This window comes from Cinclus cinclus, chromosome Z, assembly GCF_963662255.1.
Source record: "Cinclus cinclus chromosome Z, bCinCin1.1, whole genome shotgun sequence".
Taxonomy (NCBI): Eukaryota; Metazoa; Chordata; class Aves; order Passeriformes; family Cinclidae; genus Cinclus; species Cinclus cinclus.
Window position 1 is genome coordinate 41,602,225 of NC_085084.1, and position 16,622 is coordinate 41,618,846.

Genomic DNA, 16,622 nt, shown 5'->3' on the forward strand with positions numbered 1-16,622 from the left:
TTGGGACAAAAGGACAAATAATCTCATGGGTGTTATTTCAGCTATAATACTGGTAGTTTCTTTAAATACAGGGTGGTTAACATCCTTTGTTAGACAAGCTCAATGAAAATATTTTTCTGCTTGGCTGTGACTAAGGAGTGTGCCATGAGATAGGCATCTGAAGGGAAAAGATCCAGAGTAGCCCAAAAGCAGATCCCAGGCAAGACATAGTAGTGGCAGCTTGAATTGTTAGGCATGACAGGACTGAATATACTGTTGGCTTCCGGGGGGAACTGTCAAGGTGTCTTCAGTTTTCTCTACAGTCAGGAGTGTATTGGGTTACCCTACATGTCTTACTTGAATGGCTTCTGACTTGTATGTACATCAGGGTCTGGCATTTGATTTTGCTTCATTTACATTTGTCATCCAAACAGGTCTCCAGATGCACATTTGTAGAGTTTCCTTTCCTCTTCTTAGTAAATCCTGCCCTTTTTTTATCTCCTGCCTGAACTGCTAAAAGTCAAAAGGGAGCTTGGGCATCCACAGACCAGCCCTGTCCTGTAGGCTTGTTTAGATCTTGGGGTGTTTGTATAAGATACTTAAGCTGTAGTTGACACTGGTCACTTGGGCAGAATGGCCAAGTTGGCCCCAAACACTGTGTGTATCATGAATCTATATACACTTGTCCACATAACACATACCCCATTTCTTCCTACAGAGCTCTTTGTTCTCACCATAGAATCATAACCAGAGAGTTATTTAGGTGGAAAACACCTTTAAGTTCATCAAGTCCACTAGTAAACCATTTACCTTAGCTCCACGTCTCCACATCTTTTGACTACCTCCAGGGTTAGGGGCTCAACTACTTTCCCGGGCAGACTCTTCCAATGCTTGACAACCCTGTTGGTGAAAAAAATTACTCTTAATACACCATCTAGACTTTCCCTGGTACAGCTTGCTGCCATTTCCTCCTTGCCCTGTGTCTGGTTACTTGGGAAAAGAGGCCAACCCCCACCTGGCTACAGCCTCCTTGCAGGCAGTTGTACAGAGTGATAAGGTCACTCCTGAGTATCCTTTTCTCCAGGCTGAACAACCCCAACTCCCTCAGCCACTCCTCATAGGACTTGTGTTCCAGACCCTTCCCCAGCTCCGTTGCCCTTCTCTGGACACACTCCAGCACATCAGTGTCTTTCTTGCAGTGAGGCATCCAGAACTGGGCACAGGGTTTAAGGGGTGGTCTCACCAGTGCCAAATACAGGGGGACAATCCCTGCCCTGGTCCTACTGGCCACACCATTGCTGATGCTGGCCAGGATACCACTGGCCTTCTTGGCCACCTGGGCACAGCTGGCTCATGTTCAGCTAGCCAGATGTCAAAAAAGATGTTATATAAAAGATGTCAATAAAGATGTCAACCATCTTTATAACTTATCTTTTGACCTATATTCAAAGCAAAATAAATGTAAATATCTGCAATCTTCTTTTTCCTCCTGTTTTTAAGATAAACCTACAACAGTCTCTACTACTGGCCCTCCAACAGATGGAGTTGTTAGTAAATGAACATGATCCAGAAGTTTTCATATCTACAAGAGCAGATTAAATTTTTTTGCAGCAGTATAGAGCCTTTTTGTCCAAAAATGACAAAATATTTGAGATACTTAATTTACAGCTAAGATCTAAGGAATGTTGTCTGTCTGATACCTGTTTATCTCATGCCATGGTTTCCCCATAAGCAGAGGGATAGGGATTCATATTAACAGTATAATTGAAAATGCATTTCCAGTGTTTTGCCTCGTAACTTCTCTTTGTAGGAAGTCTGACTTTCTTTAATAGTGCATTTAGTGGTTTGGACTGGCTTCCAAAAAACTAGTTTGTAGAAGTAGTACTTTAGTAGTGTTCCAGAGACTGCATTAGATAGAGAGCAGCTGAGACAGCTGAGTAGGCTCTCTGCTCTTTCAGTCTGTGAATAGATGTCTCTTCATAGAGGTAGAAACATAGCAATGATAGATTAAGTTTCTGCAAATAATATTCTACAAATTCAACTAATAATAGCTCTGTTTGGTGTAATGCAGGCCAAGATAAAACTGTTTGTCAAAATTCTTGATTTATTTTGGGTAATAATGTATATGTATTATCCAGATCCAGTTTGCAAAACTCTCTTCTACAAACTGTTCCTGAAGAGAAGACTTTAATAATGGAAATAACAGAATATTTAGGTTGATGATCAAGACTAAGATAAGTCTTTTTTAAGATAAGTCCTTAGTGTGTTGCACAGGGGAAAAGGACACTAAAAGCTATGTATTAAAAGCCCTTGCACTTGGAAGTAAGCAATCTATTAGGAAACAAGATTGGAAGGAAATTCATCTTTGGATAGGCAGCTTATATCATTGGAGGCTACCTTACCTCTGCAATTTCTGGCATACCAGGACACCAATTTGATTTGAAAATTGCTGATTTTCTAGAAGCATTGGGTCAGATGTTTAGTGTTGTCATTTTAGAAGAATTAAATCTCTCCTAAATGAGGGACTTCTGTCAGGTACAAAAGAAAACTTAATTTACATTTGAATTTTGTTATAGGCAACTTGATCTTTACTGTGCTATACCAATTTGTTTATGGAGAGAGTTCAGCTTATTAGATGCTTTGGATATGTAATGCAGAGCTTCTGTTATTTCTCAGCCAACTTCCCAATTTTATCAGTTTGGGTTCTTTGTTCCTCTCGCAGAAATCTATAGACTAGCTGTATTTTGAATATACACACACACAAAAAAAAAAAAAACCCTGCAAACCCAGGAATATTTTCTTTTTATCTTTCTATGTTGTGTTTTGCAATGTTCATGCATTAAAAATTATCAAGAAAAACATGTTGGAATAGCAGGGGAAGAGGACTTCTCAGTATTTTGTGTCCTCTTTTACACCGCATTGTTAATTAGTCTTTTCCACTCAAATACCCAAACTTTGGAAAATCCAAAGCTAGATGGAGAGTGTCATTGTATTCTACTGACAACTGTGTTGGACTCGATTCACCACATTACAGGAGGAGCTGTAGCAAAGCTTTGTGGTAATGACATGAGGAGTTGCAGAATCAGCACCTGTACCAGTTTTAATGCTGTTTGCAAAGGATATGAATGTTTGATTTTCATTTGTTTTCCATACCAGTTTTTTATTTTTTTTTCTTTTCAACAGGATCCACTCTATGTAGCTATGAACTACAGCCATCAGAATATACTACAGATCCAAGGGCTGCCAAGTTATGTCCTAAATATCCTGTTCCAGAGAGGTAATATGATCAAGTTGTCTGATTTCGGGTGGAGGGAGAAGAGATTTGTTTTGATCATGACAGTTCTTTAGAAGATACCAACACATGTTGATGTTTTAGTGTACTATTGTATATATTTCCAAATTTCTGTTTTTTAAAATGTAATTAAAATAACAGTCAAAGAAAAACCCAAATTATCTTTGTATGCGTTACCGAAACTATTGAGTTGATACCTTCAAATTCTTGTCTCATTTGACTGACACTGTTCTAAGTATCAGCTGTTTTACTGCCTTTCACCCTGTCTATAGCCAGCTGCCTATCAGCAATGCAGATCTGAGACAGTCATGGAACATTTTTAATCTTTAGGAGGAAAAATTATGTGGGGATGCACAGTCTCTGCAGCATTCACTTCTTACACCTTACCTCAGCCAGTCAGATAGATGCAAATTGCTTCAGTTTTTGCTTTTTCAGTCCACAAATGACCAATATAAGGATAGTTGAGTACCAAAAAGAGCTGTATTTTATTAACAGATCATTTCAAGGTTTATTGTTTTAAGTGTTACATTAGACTGCTGTTTATGAAATAGGATTGGAAAGTTCATAGCTTCATGAACTTTTCTAGGTCTGCTGCCTGGACCTCTGGAGAGGACCATTGCTGAAAAAAGAAGTGATCTGTTAGCTGTTGTGCACAGCCTTCTGTCAGTAATTGCACTAATTAGACAAGAACCATGTTGTGTTTTCTCAAAATTTACCTTCTCAAATATACTCAGTAGTGGGTGGTAACTGCAGAGTCTTTTCTTATGCATAGTTTTCTGTTATGTTTTTTTGTACATGTTATATTTGTGTCAGTTCTACAAATTCTGATTTTAAGTGTTTCTTGTATACATGGTAGACTCTCCACTGAATCTTCTTTTTTTAAATTATAGTGACTATTAATGGCGGCTGGAATATTAACCTTTTTTTTTTTAATTTTCTCCATATAGATTAATATTCCATGCAGCTAGCCAGCCGTTGCAGCAGTAGTACAAAAGCAAATGAGAATTTCAGTGCTAGCTTGCACACTGAAAAGGCTTGTTAGTCCTAATTTTTGCCAGAGTTATACTGACTTCTTATTGTATGTTCCCCGTGTCATTCAGTCTCAATGAATATAGCTTAGTAAGAAAACAGAAGGATGGAACAATGCATCAGAGATCGAATGATGCTATGTAAATTTCTCATAAAAACTACATGTCTTATTTTAAATAAACTATTGTGTAGATGGAGCATTTCCCATTTTTGATATTGTATTACTAGAATTTATGATATGTTTGAGCATTTTTGAGATTGAAAAGTCTGAACTTAATGCCGTAAGGCAAAAAAAAGGCCAACATTGTTTCTGTAAACCACTAGTTTCCAGGGTTTTATAGTTAAATTATTTGAGTAAGTGTAATTTGAAGGAGAAATGGAATCCTGTTGAGGATGAAAACCCAACATCTTTTAGACTGAGGCATTCAAGAAGAACTTACCTAACAGTCACATTTGATCTGTGTCATAGTTTAACCCCATCCAGCAACCCAGACACCCACAACCACTTGCTCACTTCCCCACGTGCAGGACTGGGGAGAGAACTGGCAGGGTAAAAGGTAAAAAACTTGTGGGTTGATATAAAGATGGTTTGGTAGGGGAAGGAAAGCTGCACACACAAGCAAAGCAAAACAAGGAATTAATTCACTCCATCCCGTGGGCAGACAAGTGCTCAGCCATCTCCAAGAGAGCAGAGCCCAATCACATGCACTAGTTATTTGAGGAGACAAACACCATCACTTCAAATGTGCCCTCCTTCTTCTTCTTTCCCCCTTTTTATGTCCTGTGCATGATGCCACATAGTCTGGGATATCCCTTTGGTCAACTGGGGTCTCCTGCCCTGGCTGTATCTCCTCCTAGCCTCCCATGCACCCCAATGTCCTTGCCAGCATGCATGGCCGTATGAAAAGCAGAAAAGGCCTTGGCTCTGTGCAAGTCCTGCTCAGCAATAACAAAAACATCTCTCCATTATCAGCCGTGTTCAACACAAATCCAAAACAATCCATACCAGACACTGTGAAGAAAATTAACCCTACCCCAGCTGAAACCAGTGCAATCTGTCAAGGGTTATGAACATTCTGATTCCCATTCCTTCCGTGGGATGGAGATAGCATATGGTGTGAAGATTGTCCCTTGATGTTTTCCATTTGATGACCGGGCTGCTTCACAGCCTTCAGTTGAGTCTGTCTATGGACTCCTACCATCCATCTTCAAGGTATTATGTCCAATTTTGACAGAGCAGTACAGCCTAGCAGTGCAGTTAGCAATATGTGTTAATTCTACACCCAACCTATATCAGCCTCTGTAGACATGACTGCATGTTTAGAGGTCCTTGAGTAAAACCTGTCTAGTCCCCTGTAGCATTTATCTATAAACCAGCTGTACTGAGCTGTGCCAAAGGAGTGCCCTGTAGAGGTTATAAAGCGCATCTAGCAGTAGCATTCCAATTGGACTCCCCCTCCTTGCACACAGGTTGCTGTACTACCCCTGTACATACACAGGGATAATAGTGAGAGGAAAAAACCCTTTGAAATTTAATACTTGAGTATCAATCAGATAGCTCTCCTCACTTCATTTGAATAATGCTTTAAAAGTACAGCTTCTGAGACCATGATCTACTGGCATGAATTTTATTCATACTTATTTGTGATTATGCATCATGTTGTTATTTTTAGAAACTTGTAATTCCTTTTCAGTAAATAATATACCAAGATAAAATCAAGAGTTCATATAAAATAGCACAGGTCATGGAGAATAGATCCATTATTGTGGTTTTTTTTTTATTAGGACATTTTACCTCACCTTCTCATTCAGTCAGAACCAATGGAGAAGAAACAGATCTCAAAAGTGCGTTCTCAGGAGTCCCATTTACTGAAGAAAGCTTGTAGGAACAATAACCTATTTTCTTTTTATTAATTAAAACAAACTTAGCAATTAATTACTGCACATGAAAATAGGTAACTTAAAATAGGTCAGGAAGTTGCTTTAGGTTAAGGGATATTAGATGACTAATATAACCTCTGATGCAAGAGGCATGTTTTCTTCCATTGTGGTATTTTGGAAGAATACTTTAATCTCATTACTTACCTTTTCAAAATGAATAGTTTTGTATTTGGATGTAGGAATAGCATTCTTTTACCTACTCCCACCTCAGAATTTGGACTTTGCTACTGGTAGTGACACCTTATAAATATTCTAGTGTTTATGTAAAGTTGTAGCAGTTACCAATTGAATAAACCTCTCAAATTTCAGTCTTTTTCAGTAATACAGCATATAATGAGCAGCAGTATTCCAAAATAGGTTGTTTTGCAAGAGGATAAAAGGATGCATGGGCCACCTTTTAAGTAGGGCAGCTGTCATTATGGGTTTAATTTGTTTTTTAACAACTGTGACTAATGCACAATTACTATGCTGTGCTTAACTGCTGTATTAACTACTACCCAAAAGTAGACCATCAATATGAGCATCTCCAAATGCATTTACCTACTCAGCACAGTAATCCTAGAACCATAAAATTTGCAATCATCAGTGACTTTAAACAAAAACCTAGGATCTACTAATTACCTAGAAATGGCAGGTGATCATAATTTCTCCCAGTTTCTTTGCAGAATAGTTACAGATTAATGGTTTTCACCATGTCATCCTTTTTACCCAGAAAAACAGTGGATGGGAAATACGTGCCTAAGGCAGCTGGCACTGTGTGTTTAAAATGGTGGCTAGAATTTTAGAAAGACATGGCCTTAATAAATAGTTACTGAGGACAGAAAATTGTTGATTTATAGGTCATTGCTGAAATGGGGAAACTGCAGAAGATTATGTTCATTGCTGCTGCAGTCCAATGAAATCTTTCAAGTAAGGAAGATTGGGCAGGTGAAACAATAGAAAGGACATTTTTCTTCATTGGATCCAATTACAGGAAGGAACATGTAATTCATGTCTGAAGTGTAATTGGGAATTGATCAAATGCTGTAATAGGCCACTTTGAGATCTGACATCGTTTATGAGCAAGACAGACTGCCACTAAATGGGAGACATTTAGAAAACAAAATTACCCACTTTTAAAAGGGAAGTTTTTGCTCTCTTGTATCTTTCTCTGACAGACTTGAGAGTAGGTTTTTCAGAGTATTCTGCAAAGTTTTGTGCATAGTCTCAATAATTTTTTGTGAGGGTGTTTTTCCAAAATGGTTCCAAGCAATAGAGGCATCCTTGAATAATTTTAACAAAGTTAATGAATATAAACACTGTGACTGTAATATTCAATACAAGAACAAGCTTAGTATGGGGAAAGACTAGGAATAAATACATTTTGCTTGGCAGCAGTTGTGAATGCTGATGTCCTTTAGTACAAAATATATATACTCAAGAAGAATATTGTTATTCTGCAATTTCTTTAGCTGCAAATATGGACCAGTATTCCATTCTAACATGAGTGAAAGGCATTGTTTCAGCTGCTGGTTCACCTCCTGACACTTGAAAGAAAGAGATTTAAGTGGAAATAGGAACATACACTTTCTACACCTTGTCATTTAAGGGTGGGAGGGTAATAATATCCTATTGGAATGTGCACTCCAGCCTCGCAGGGTTATCTGTAAGAACTGCATCACTTTCCATTATGATCATCCTCATTTCAGCAGCACTTGTGCATTCAACACATGGTTTCTGGTTATGATGTTATAAGGGTGGAATGATTGCATCTATTCACCTTTCATTTGTGTGTTGATGTGGCATTTATATTAAGTAGGAGTAATTTTTTTTTCTGATTTTTTTTTCTTGTGTCACCAGTGCACCTATTCCATTCTTCCATCGCTGTGCTCCTGTGAACATTTCCTGCTATGCCAAGTTTGCAGAGGCCCTGATCACCTTTGTCAGTGACAGTAGTGTCTTACACAGGCTGATTAGTGGAGTTATGACCAGCAAAGAGATTATAATGGGACTTTGCTTGTTATCACTAGGTAAATGTTTTTCTCATTACTAGCTATTTCTTAGTGTACTCCATTAGGAGATTATTAACACACTCTAACTACAATATGAGCAAAAAAACATGTATAATAGCAACAATCCCTTTGAAAATTATTCAGAATGCTTTTTAAAATTTTGTTTGAGAGCTGGGTAATGTTTTCATAAGTAATATACATATGCATTCCTGGTTTTGTTTTTTTTACCTGATTACAAGTTAGAGGATGCATGGCTGTTAATTAGCCAACATTAGTTTTGATATAGTTAAGAGAGAATCTGCTTTTTCGTAATTTTTATTATAGCATTCCCTTTTCCCATTTGTAGTAGTCATCTTCTACCAATTCAAGTCCAAATAAACCCCTTCCAAATAAAAAGGACAGGTTGAGAAATACACAGTAGCACAATCCTGTTGGATGTAGGGGATTTAATTTGTTTCATTTAACATATGTGTGCAAACATATGAGAACTTCAAGAGTGAAAACAAGAAAATCAAGTGCCCATTTGTTGCCTTATATGTTACCTCCTTCTTCCCCTTCCTTCAAAATTCAAATTTCAGGTCCTTGAAAATCTCAGCCTTCTCTGAAGAGCTGAAAATGCCCAACAGTACAGAGGTGCTGAAATGTTTCTATAGGTGCAAGATGCCTCTAGCCTATGGAGTGGCACTTCTGGCTAGACTGAAGAGCTGTTTTAACAAAGTAATCTTGTTTGACCTGGAATGTTGCCCACTGACATAAATTGCTTTCCTAGTGAGTCTATTTTACTCATACAAAATATAAAATATGAAATCCTAAAATGGGAGAATCAAGATATGAGCAGTGTATTGTTTAGAAAGAAACACTGCAAAGATGTATCAAGTACAGGGATCCTTTGTTTTCCATTTGCTTTTGTGGTTAAAAAAAGGGCGGGGGGGAGGGAAGGGGAAAATAAAGGAAAACAGAAGAGGATGCTAGATACCATTATCCCCCCACTATAAACACACAAAAGACCACTGTGTATGTTTTCAACTCTAACTGGAAAGCTTTTTATTTTTACATCTTGACAGTTTCAGTATTTGGTAATAATGGTAGAAAACTGTTCAGAATCTGAAAGCTAGGGGCTGATTCACAGTGCTACTGTTCAGTTAGAGTCAGAAGTTAGTACAGAATTTACATACGATTAATTAAAAATACAGGTTTTGTACTTTCATAGTTAAACAGAAATTCCTTATTTTAAAACAGTGGGTTAGACTGTGATTCAAAAAGCCAGGTTCCAGTGGCTTGCATGTGACTGCTGAACACAAACATGTATGTGTTAAAATACGAGTATGTACTTGTGCACGCCACTCACTTAGCCTTAGCAGGTGTATAGTTTTTTTTACTTATAACTGGCATGACATTTTGGAATACACAGATATCATATTAACTGCACTTGTTTGACATGTGTATTTGAGTGCAGACTCTGCTCTGGTCATCAGGAGGTGTGCTCATGTTACCAGACTCAAAGTACTGTCTTGTCTTGCTGTCTGTTTGGTCATTGTCTAAGTCTGTTGGTCATCTCTGTATGCATGCATTATGTCTTGTGTTTAATGTATTGTGTAAATGTATTTATGCTCTCTTTGTTTTAATCAACATTATCAAAGCAGAAGTTGTAGAGGTGCCTAATTTTCCTAACTATCTATTCAGTGAGTTTGTAAGTCTCAAAAAAGAAATCTGTAAAAATTCTGCTGGAATGCAGTTATCTTAGTGCAGTGGATTAAATTAGGAAGGCTATCTACTTGAAGTAATTAGTCTGCTTATTTTATTTGTTTTCTTTTGCAGTGTTGTCCATGATTTTGATGGTTATAATAAGGTACATTTCAAGAGTACTTGTCTGGATTTTAACAATTCTTGTCATTCTGGGATCACTTGGTAAGTTTTATTTGTTTCCCAGTTTGAGTGCCCAGTTCCAATCCTTGTCCTCCATGTCCTCAGCCCAGCTACATCCCACACAGATCTTGAATCATGCCTTTCCCTTCAGCCTTTTTTTTAGTCCCTTTCAAAATGCACATTGAAAATGCCACCTTAGTATTTGCAGATCTCTCTCAGAGAGTACATTGGTCCATGAATATTTGCACACCCTGCTTGGCAGGCAGTCTTCATGTAAGCCTAGATCACTAGGGCCCACAGATGTCAGTGCAGGAGATTCCTCACAGCACTGGTAGCATAACCCTAAATGTTGCCTACTTCTTAACCTGCCTTCCAAACAGGTCAGCAAGGCAACTAATCCTGCGTGTGTCTGATGGCACTCCCACACCACGGCTGGTGCATGAAGAAATCAAAGGGCAACTATTGCTTATGGAGCTGAATATATTTACAACTCTGATGTGTTCATCAGCCCTTCAGCTCTTTGAGTAGCTCTTTTAAACCTACCTGTTCTTGAAGAGAGGAAGAAAAGGTGCTTGTCTCACAATTATAATAAAATCTTTGTATTTCTCAGTAAGACCTGCGTGACGTAGATCATGTGTGAAATGCAGCCAGCCATGCTATCTTGGAAATGACCAAAGGTTGTCTCTTCCAAAATTATCTAGTTTGTGTGAAAATAGCCTTATTTTATCACATTAGCTTTTAAATACATAAAACTAAAGTTTTCTATGCTTATTACTGAATAGCTAAGCCAAAATGTCTGGGCACATGACTGTAGGGAAGGAAAAAAGTAGAGTAATTTTATTAGGAAGCACTAGTGATTTTATTCTTGCAATTCATGACTGCAACGAATTGAAAAAATCAACAGGCCATCTATATTTTTTCAGGATCACTTTGGTTTTCTGATTAATGGCATCACAATCTATGACCAGGGAAAGGAAAAATACGGATTTTTTTAAAATTTATATTCTCTTTAGAAGCTGAGTAACCATGTTGAGTGAAAGAGTTGAATGACTTATCTTACTGGCATCTGTTACTATGTTCTAAAAAGTTTCATCCATTACAGGGCTTGAATAAAAACCTGTCTTTTATGATACGTACTGCTTATTCTGTCTTGACTTTTTGTTTAAGAGATGTCAAAAGAGCTTTCTTCATTTTAGACCTGAACACAGTATATTCAGCAAAAACATATGATCACAGAATCAATGGGTAAGCTTGGAAGGGACTACAGAGGCTCATCCAACCTCCCAACTAAGCTTATGCTTTTGAGTCAGAAATACCAGTAAGAACAGGGAAAGACACTCAAAAGAGAAAAGAACTGTACCAGAGAAGACAGTTTATCTCCTTGGACGGCTGGATACCTGTGTTCAAGAAAAGTTCTACCTTGGAAGGCAGCTAGGATAGGAGAATGTTTTTCTGGCCATAAGGCTAGGTTTAAGATAACATGGGTGAGAAGATAGTACCTCATGTTGTATTTGCCTCCTGTGCACTTTACTAATGTTTTTTCCAGTGTCCAAGACATTGTCTGAAGCAAGTTTAGCTACATTAGTGATTAAGGTGCTGTTTCCAGCATCAGGCTGATGCTTGTTATTTTTATTAGTGTTCCTAGGAATGGTAGAATCCTTGTCTTGTTGTTCTTATTATTTCGCATCCTAATCCAAAGGTCTGCCTCTGTTCCCCCTCCTAAATTCTTACTCCCTGAATTATTATACACACATATACATTCATACATACAGCCTACCACAGAACTATTTATTCTTCGTTTTGTTCCTTTATTACCTGTCTAGTGGAAGCTGTGCATTGTTAGGGCTCCCTGTGAAGTAGTTTTTCAATGCAATTTACCCTAAAACACAGACTCAAGGTTATGCAAGTCTTTTAAGTGGTCACAGTATGGCGAGACTGTGAAAAGAGTATATTCACTTGAGAGGAGGGCAACAGAGGAAAACTAGGTACTTCTCCCTCCTCTCAAGTTCCTGTTGGGTTGAGCGTCAGTGCTCTTGAGTATTCAGTACCAGACTAGACTTGAAAGGAGAGAACTGTTTTATTTCTCTGGGACTAGGTAGTATGTATCACACAGAAGATGGATCATTAATTTATCCTTTTTGTTTTCTCACTAAAACATAGGTGGTACAGGTATCCTGTGGTGGCTCTATGCTAAACAAAGAATATCTGCTGGTGCTCTTGAGACCCAAATAGCCAAAGACAATCTTCAGGCTCTCTTGATCTATGCCATTGCAGCTACAGTCTTCACGGTATGCTTTGCTAATGATTGTATTATTTTCTTGTTCTTGTCTTCCTGTTGGTCTCTGGTTTTTTATTCAGGTGAAAGCATTATATTTGGAACATTTTGGAACAGTTTATTTCTGCCACAATTTATGTTGAAGTGATTTTCTTTCATTATGCTACTTTTTTAGCTTTCAGGAATTGTTACTCTAACATCTGATCATGAGTCAGAGGAGAATTTCTAGGAACTGTTCTCTAATATATGATTTTGAGTCAGACAGACTTCTAGCCCTTCATGTACTTTCATCTACTGTAAAATGTCCACAGGGACTTCCAAGAATAGGTACAATATTGGACTGCCAATCCAAAGAGATTTTTCTTAGGTTCTCAGTTCAGATGTACTTCGTTACTTCAGTGTATTTAGAAGTCCTTAACCTACTTCTGAAAGAAGTTGTACTCAACAATCATTGTGAACTGAAATACTAACACCAATTGAACAAATTTATCTTCTTTGGGCCTTTCTGTTCATTTCAGAGTCACTAAATTTACTACCAAAAACTGACAATGCTTGACTAAATTCACAGGGATTGTAAGACTCCCTCTTCTGTTCTTCTTGTTGCTTCACATCATAATCCAAAAGTTCCTTGCTGTTCCCTCTCCTAGATTCTTGCTCCCTATGTTATTATACACCACATACATCATATACACCATATACATCCTACAACACCATGGTTATATAAATTTTAAATTACCTTAAAGGTAATTAAAGGTTAAAACTTGCTGATTTTTTCACTGCTTTGTAAAACATAATTAAGGATAGAACTTGGTCTTATCTCATCAGCTTAAGGTTGATGATGATTCCAAATACATAATTATGAGAATGGAATTCCTCAAAAGTATAATTTGGAAAATAATTTATCACCAGAAGAAGCTGATAGAGGTTTTGCATTTTGATCTTGTGACCTTACAGATAGAGTATGTGTTAATTTAGTGTGCTTGAATATCCTAGCTGTGCAAAAGAGTAGCTTGATTCTGTTTCAGTGCTCTAAAATGTGATTTGGAAACTTCTCCCTCTAGGTTATCATGTTCTTGATCGTGTTAATTATGCGCAAAAGAGTAGCTCTCACCATTGCCTTGTTCCATGTGGCTGGCAAGGTCTTCATTCACCTGCCGCTGTTAGTCTTCCAGCCATTTTGGACATTCTTTGTGCTTATCCTCTTCTGGACATACTGGATCACAGTCCTGCTTTTTCTTGGTACTACAGGTAAGCAGTCGCTTACTTTAAATAAATTTCACTTCATTTTTGTGTGATTTCTAGCAGATTTGACTAAAAAGCCTGTGGGAATCTCAAACAAAAAAAAAAGCCCCCTTGTTGTGCTTCTATTCGTGTCTGCTTCACTGACTTCAGAACACTTGTTTCAAGAAGGTTATTGTGCATTTAAATCTTCATTCCCAGCATGGTACTTTGTGTGTTAGGCTGGCTTTTTGATTTGATGCAAGTTGATTTGCTGCAAACCATGAGACTCTATTAAGAAAACTGCTATGGCAATTTTTCAAGTAATTCCCTCTAATTTTACATACACAAGTTAAAGACAGCATGATCATGGAGTCACCAAATATTGTAGATAGTACTCACACAGATGAGTACACAGTAAGGGAAGAGCCATCGCACACAGCTACTGTCTCCCATAATGTAAGTATTGTGATATTAGTTTTCAATTGTTTGTAACATAAGTGTCCAGTATTATTCCAGAATCATTAGGGAGATTTTTCTGCTTTCTACACTGTATTCTGAGCAGCCAATGTACTCCTAATTCCTGCCTGCTCTTCAGTACATAGAAAGTGAAAGCTTTATTTGTATTCAGGGTCAGACAAGAGCTTCTAGAATTAATCAATTCTATAGGTCCTTGGCTACTTCAGAAAAATAAAAAGAACAAACCCACAGCAGATCCTTTTCAAAAAGTCTGTTATTTTGCAGTACATTGTAGGCAGTGGAGACTGTCATTCATAATTAAATGTCTAAAAATTTTGAAATGTGTATTTTGCTACTGACCCAAAAGTAGCGGTGTTTCAAATCACAAAGCTATTTCACAGTAATTCAAGATAAATGTTTGTTGGGGGTTGGTTTTTTTCTTTTTTTTTCCCCTCTCCGTCTGGAATTTTTTCCCATTGACATGCTAACATGGCAAGTGATATGGGGAGGCTCCCTGTCCCTTTTTGGAGTTTCTCTCGAAGGGCGGGGTGGGGAGGGAAGAGGAGAACACTTCGAGATCAGGGGCAGGCAAAGGAGATTGGGGCCAGCTGCTCTCTAGCGCATTTTGGCTCTCGGAGGAGAACAGCCCCTGGAAATCCTCGCCTGCCATCCCAACCCCGGGAGATGCCTTTCCTCGGCTGTGGGACCCCACACCCCTGCTCAGACACTCTCCCCCTTCTGCCTGCCATCTCCAAGCATCCTTCTGGAGCACCGGGACCGACACCGCCCCAAGGACCCGTGAGCAGAGCCTCTCCTCCACCCTTCCCATGGGGACACGGCCTCCGTCACCCCCAGCGCTCCCGCAGCCACGCGGGATCACCGCATCTGTCCCTGCTCCTGGGAGCTGCTGGCACTGACTGCCAGTGGGATGGGAACAGCAGCACAGGGGAAAGGAAAGGTGTCCACAGCCAGAAGAACTGCTGCTGGGGTCCTGGGCTGTTTGTTGGCAATTTCATACCTGTTGGTGTTTTGTTTGCCTTTATATACATACATATATATATATATATATATCCGTAAAGAGCTGTTATTCCTATCCCCATATCTTTGCCTGAGAGCCCCCTTAATGCTAAAATTTTACTTATTCAGAGGGAAGGCCCTGCTCTTCCCTAGCACACACCTGTCTTTTCAAAACCAAGAAAATATTTTTCGTATCCTGAGTTCTTAGTAAGGATTGGAGGCAATAGAATTCACATGTTCTTGTTCTCATTACTGATGGAATTTTTAGTTTTTATTGCATTCTGTGCTATATGCAGAAGATGGTCACCACTGAAAGTCTCAGCCCTGTGCTTAACTTTCTGAGTCAGACCACTGCACAGACACTAAATTTGTAGCAGAATGTGCGTATTATTATAGTTAACTGACGGAACCTTTTAACCTGCCTTGATTCTGCAAAAACGAATTTATCTTTCTAGCTTATATGTACTCAGTATCATCGCTATTATCAGTTAAATAAACTGCAAATAAGGCCAAGCCCTTTTTCACTGAAACCAGAATTATTTCAATAATTAACTTATTCACAAGAAAACATTAATTTTATATGTAAGTAAAAAAGCATAACTGAAAATGTGGGTAATGCGCTGTCAGTGCTAAGTCAAACCAATGGTTTTCAAGGTAGGCCCTTTATACACACAAGGTTCCTTGCAGTGTTTTTCTGAATCTCATCACCTCTTCCTGTAACTGTTGTATAAGATGAAACATCTCACTGTGCATTGAAATAGAGCTTATCCTAGGAGTGTTCTGACATGCTGTCAGTCTCTGTACGTGATATTGCTATTCATTGCTATTCAAAGAGTCAATGAATTTTTGAATATATGAAATAATTTATTTAGAATTTCTAAGGCTGTTCCTATATGTCTGTTAATAGTTGTAAAGCTACCAAAGCTTACCATAGGGAAAACAAAAGTAATTGTTAATGTTGATGTCTAGATGTAAGGAGCTGATATTAATTCCTGCTATACAAAAAATACTGATAAAGAAGCAAACTCAAATTAGGAAGGACTGAAGTAGACTTCAATTATGTTTAACTATATGACTTTTTGCTATGAGATGGTCATTATTTGGGGAAATTTTTTTAGTGTTTTTTTTTTTCCAAATGCCATTACACTTATTGTCTCAAAAGCTCTTTCTTAAGAACAGTCTTCCTAAACATGGCATTTAAAACTCTGACTAAAAACTAAAGGCGTTTCTGCGGTACCTGGTTATGAACTGCTAATACCATATGCTTCCTTCATTATGAGTTGATGTAAGCACCATTTTCTTTTTTACCCTCATTTATTTGTAGGTAGTCCTGTCCCAAATGAAGAAGGATTTGTTGAATTTCGGATGGCAGGTCCTTTGAAATACATGTGGTGGTACCATGTAGTGGGACTCATCTGGATCAGTGAGTTTATCCTAGCCTGTCAGCAGATGACAGTAGCAGGGGCTGTTGTGACATACTATTTTACAAGGTAAGGATAACTTAGCTTTACAGGAGCTAAGGAGTAAGGAGTAGCCTACACATTGACTTAGCAGA

General features: G+C 38.2%; 1 protein-coding gene across 1 annotated transcript in view; it reads left to right on the forward strand.

The window, feature by feature from the left end:
- The window catches only part of SLC44A1 (solute carrier family 44 member 1), a 62,910-nt gene that overhangs the window by 34,925 nt on the left and 11,363 nt on the right, over positions 1–16,622 (forward strand). The window contains exons 5-10 of the mRNA XM_062513936.1: positions 3,163–3,256; positions 8,081–8,250; positions 10,051–10,140; positions 12,259–12,386; positions 13,435–13,621; positions 16,392–16,557. Of these exons, the coding sequence (XP_062369920.1) occupies positions 3,163–3,256; positions 8,081–8,250; positions 10,051–10,140; positions 12,259–12,386; positions 13,435–13,621; positions 16,392–16,557 (835 nt within the window). The remainder of the gene's footprint in view (positions 1–3,162; positions 3,257–8,080; positions 8,251–10,050; positions 10,141–12,258; positions 12,387–13,434; positions 13,622–16,391; positions 16,558–16,622) is intronic.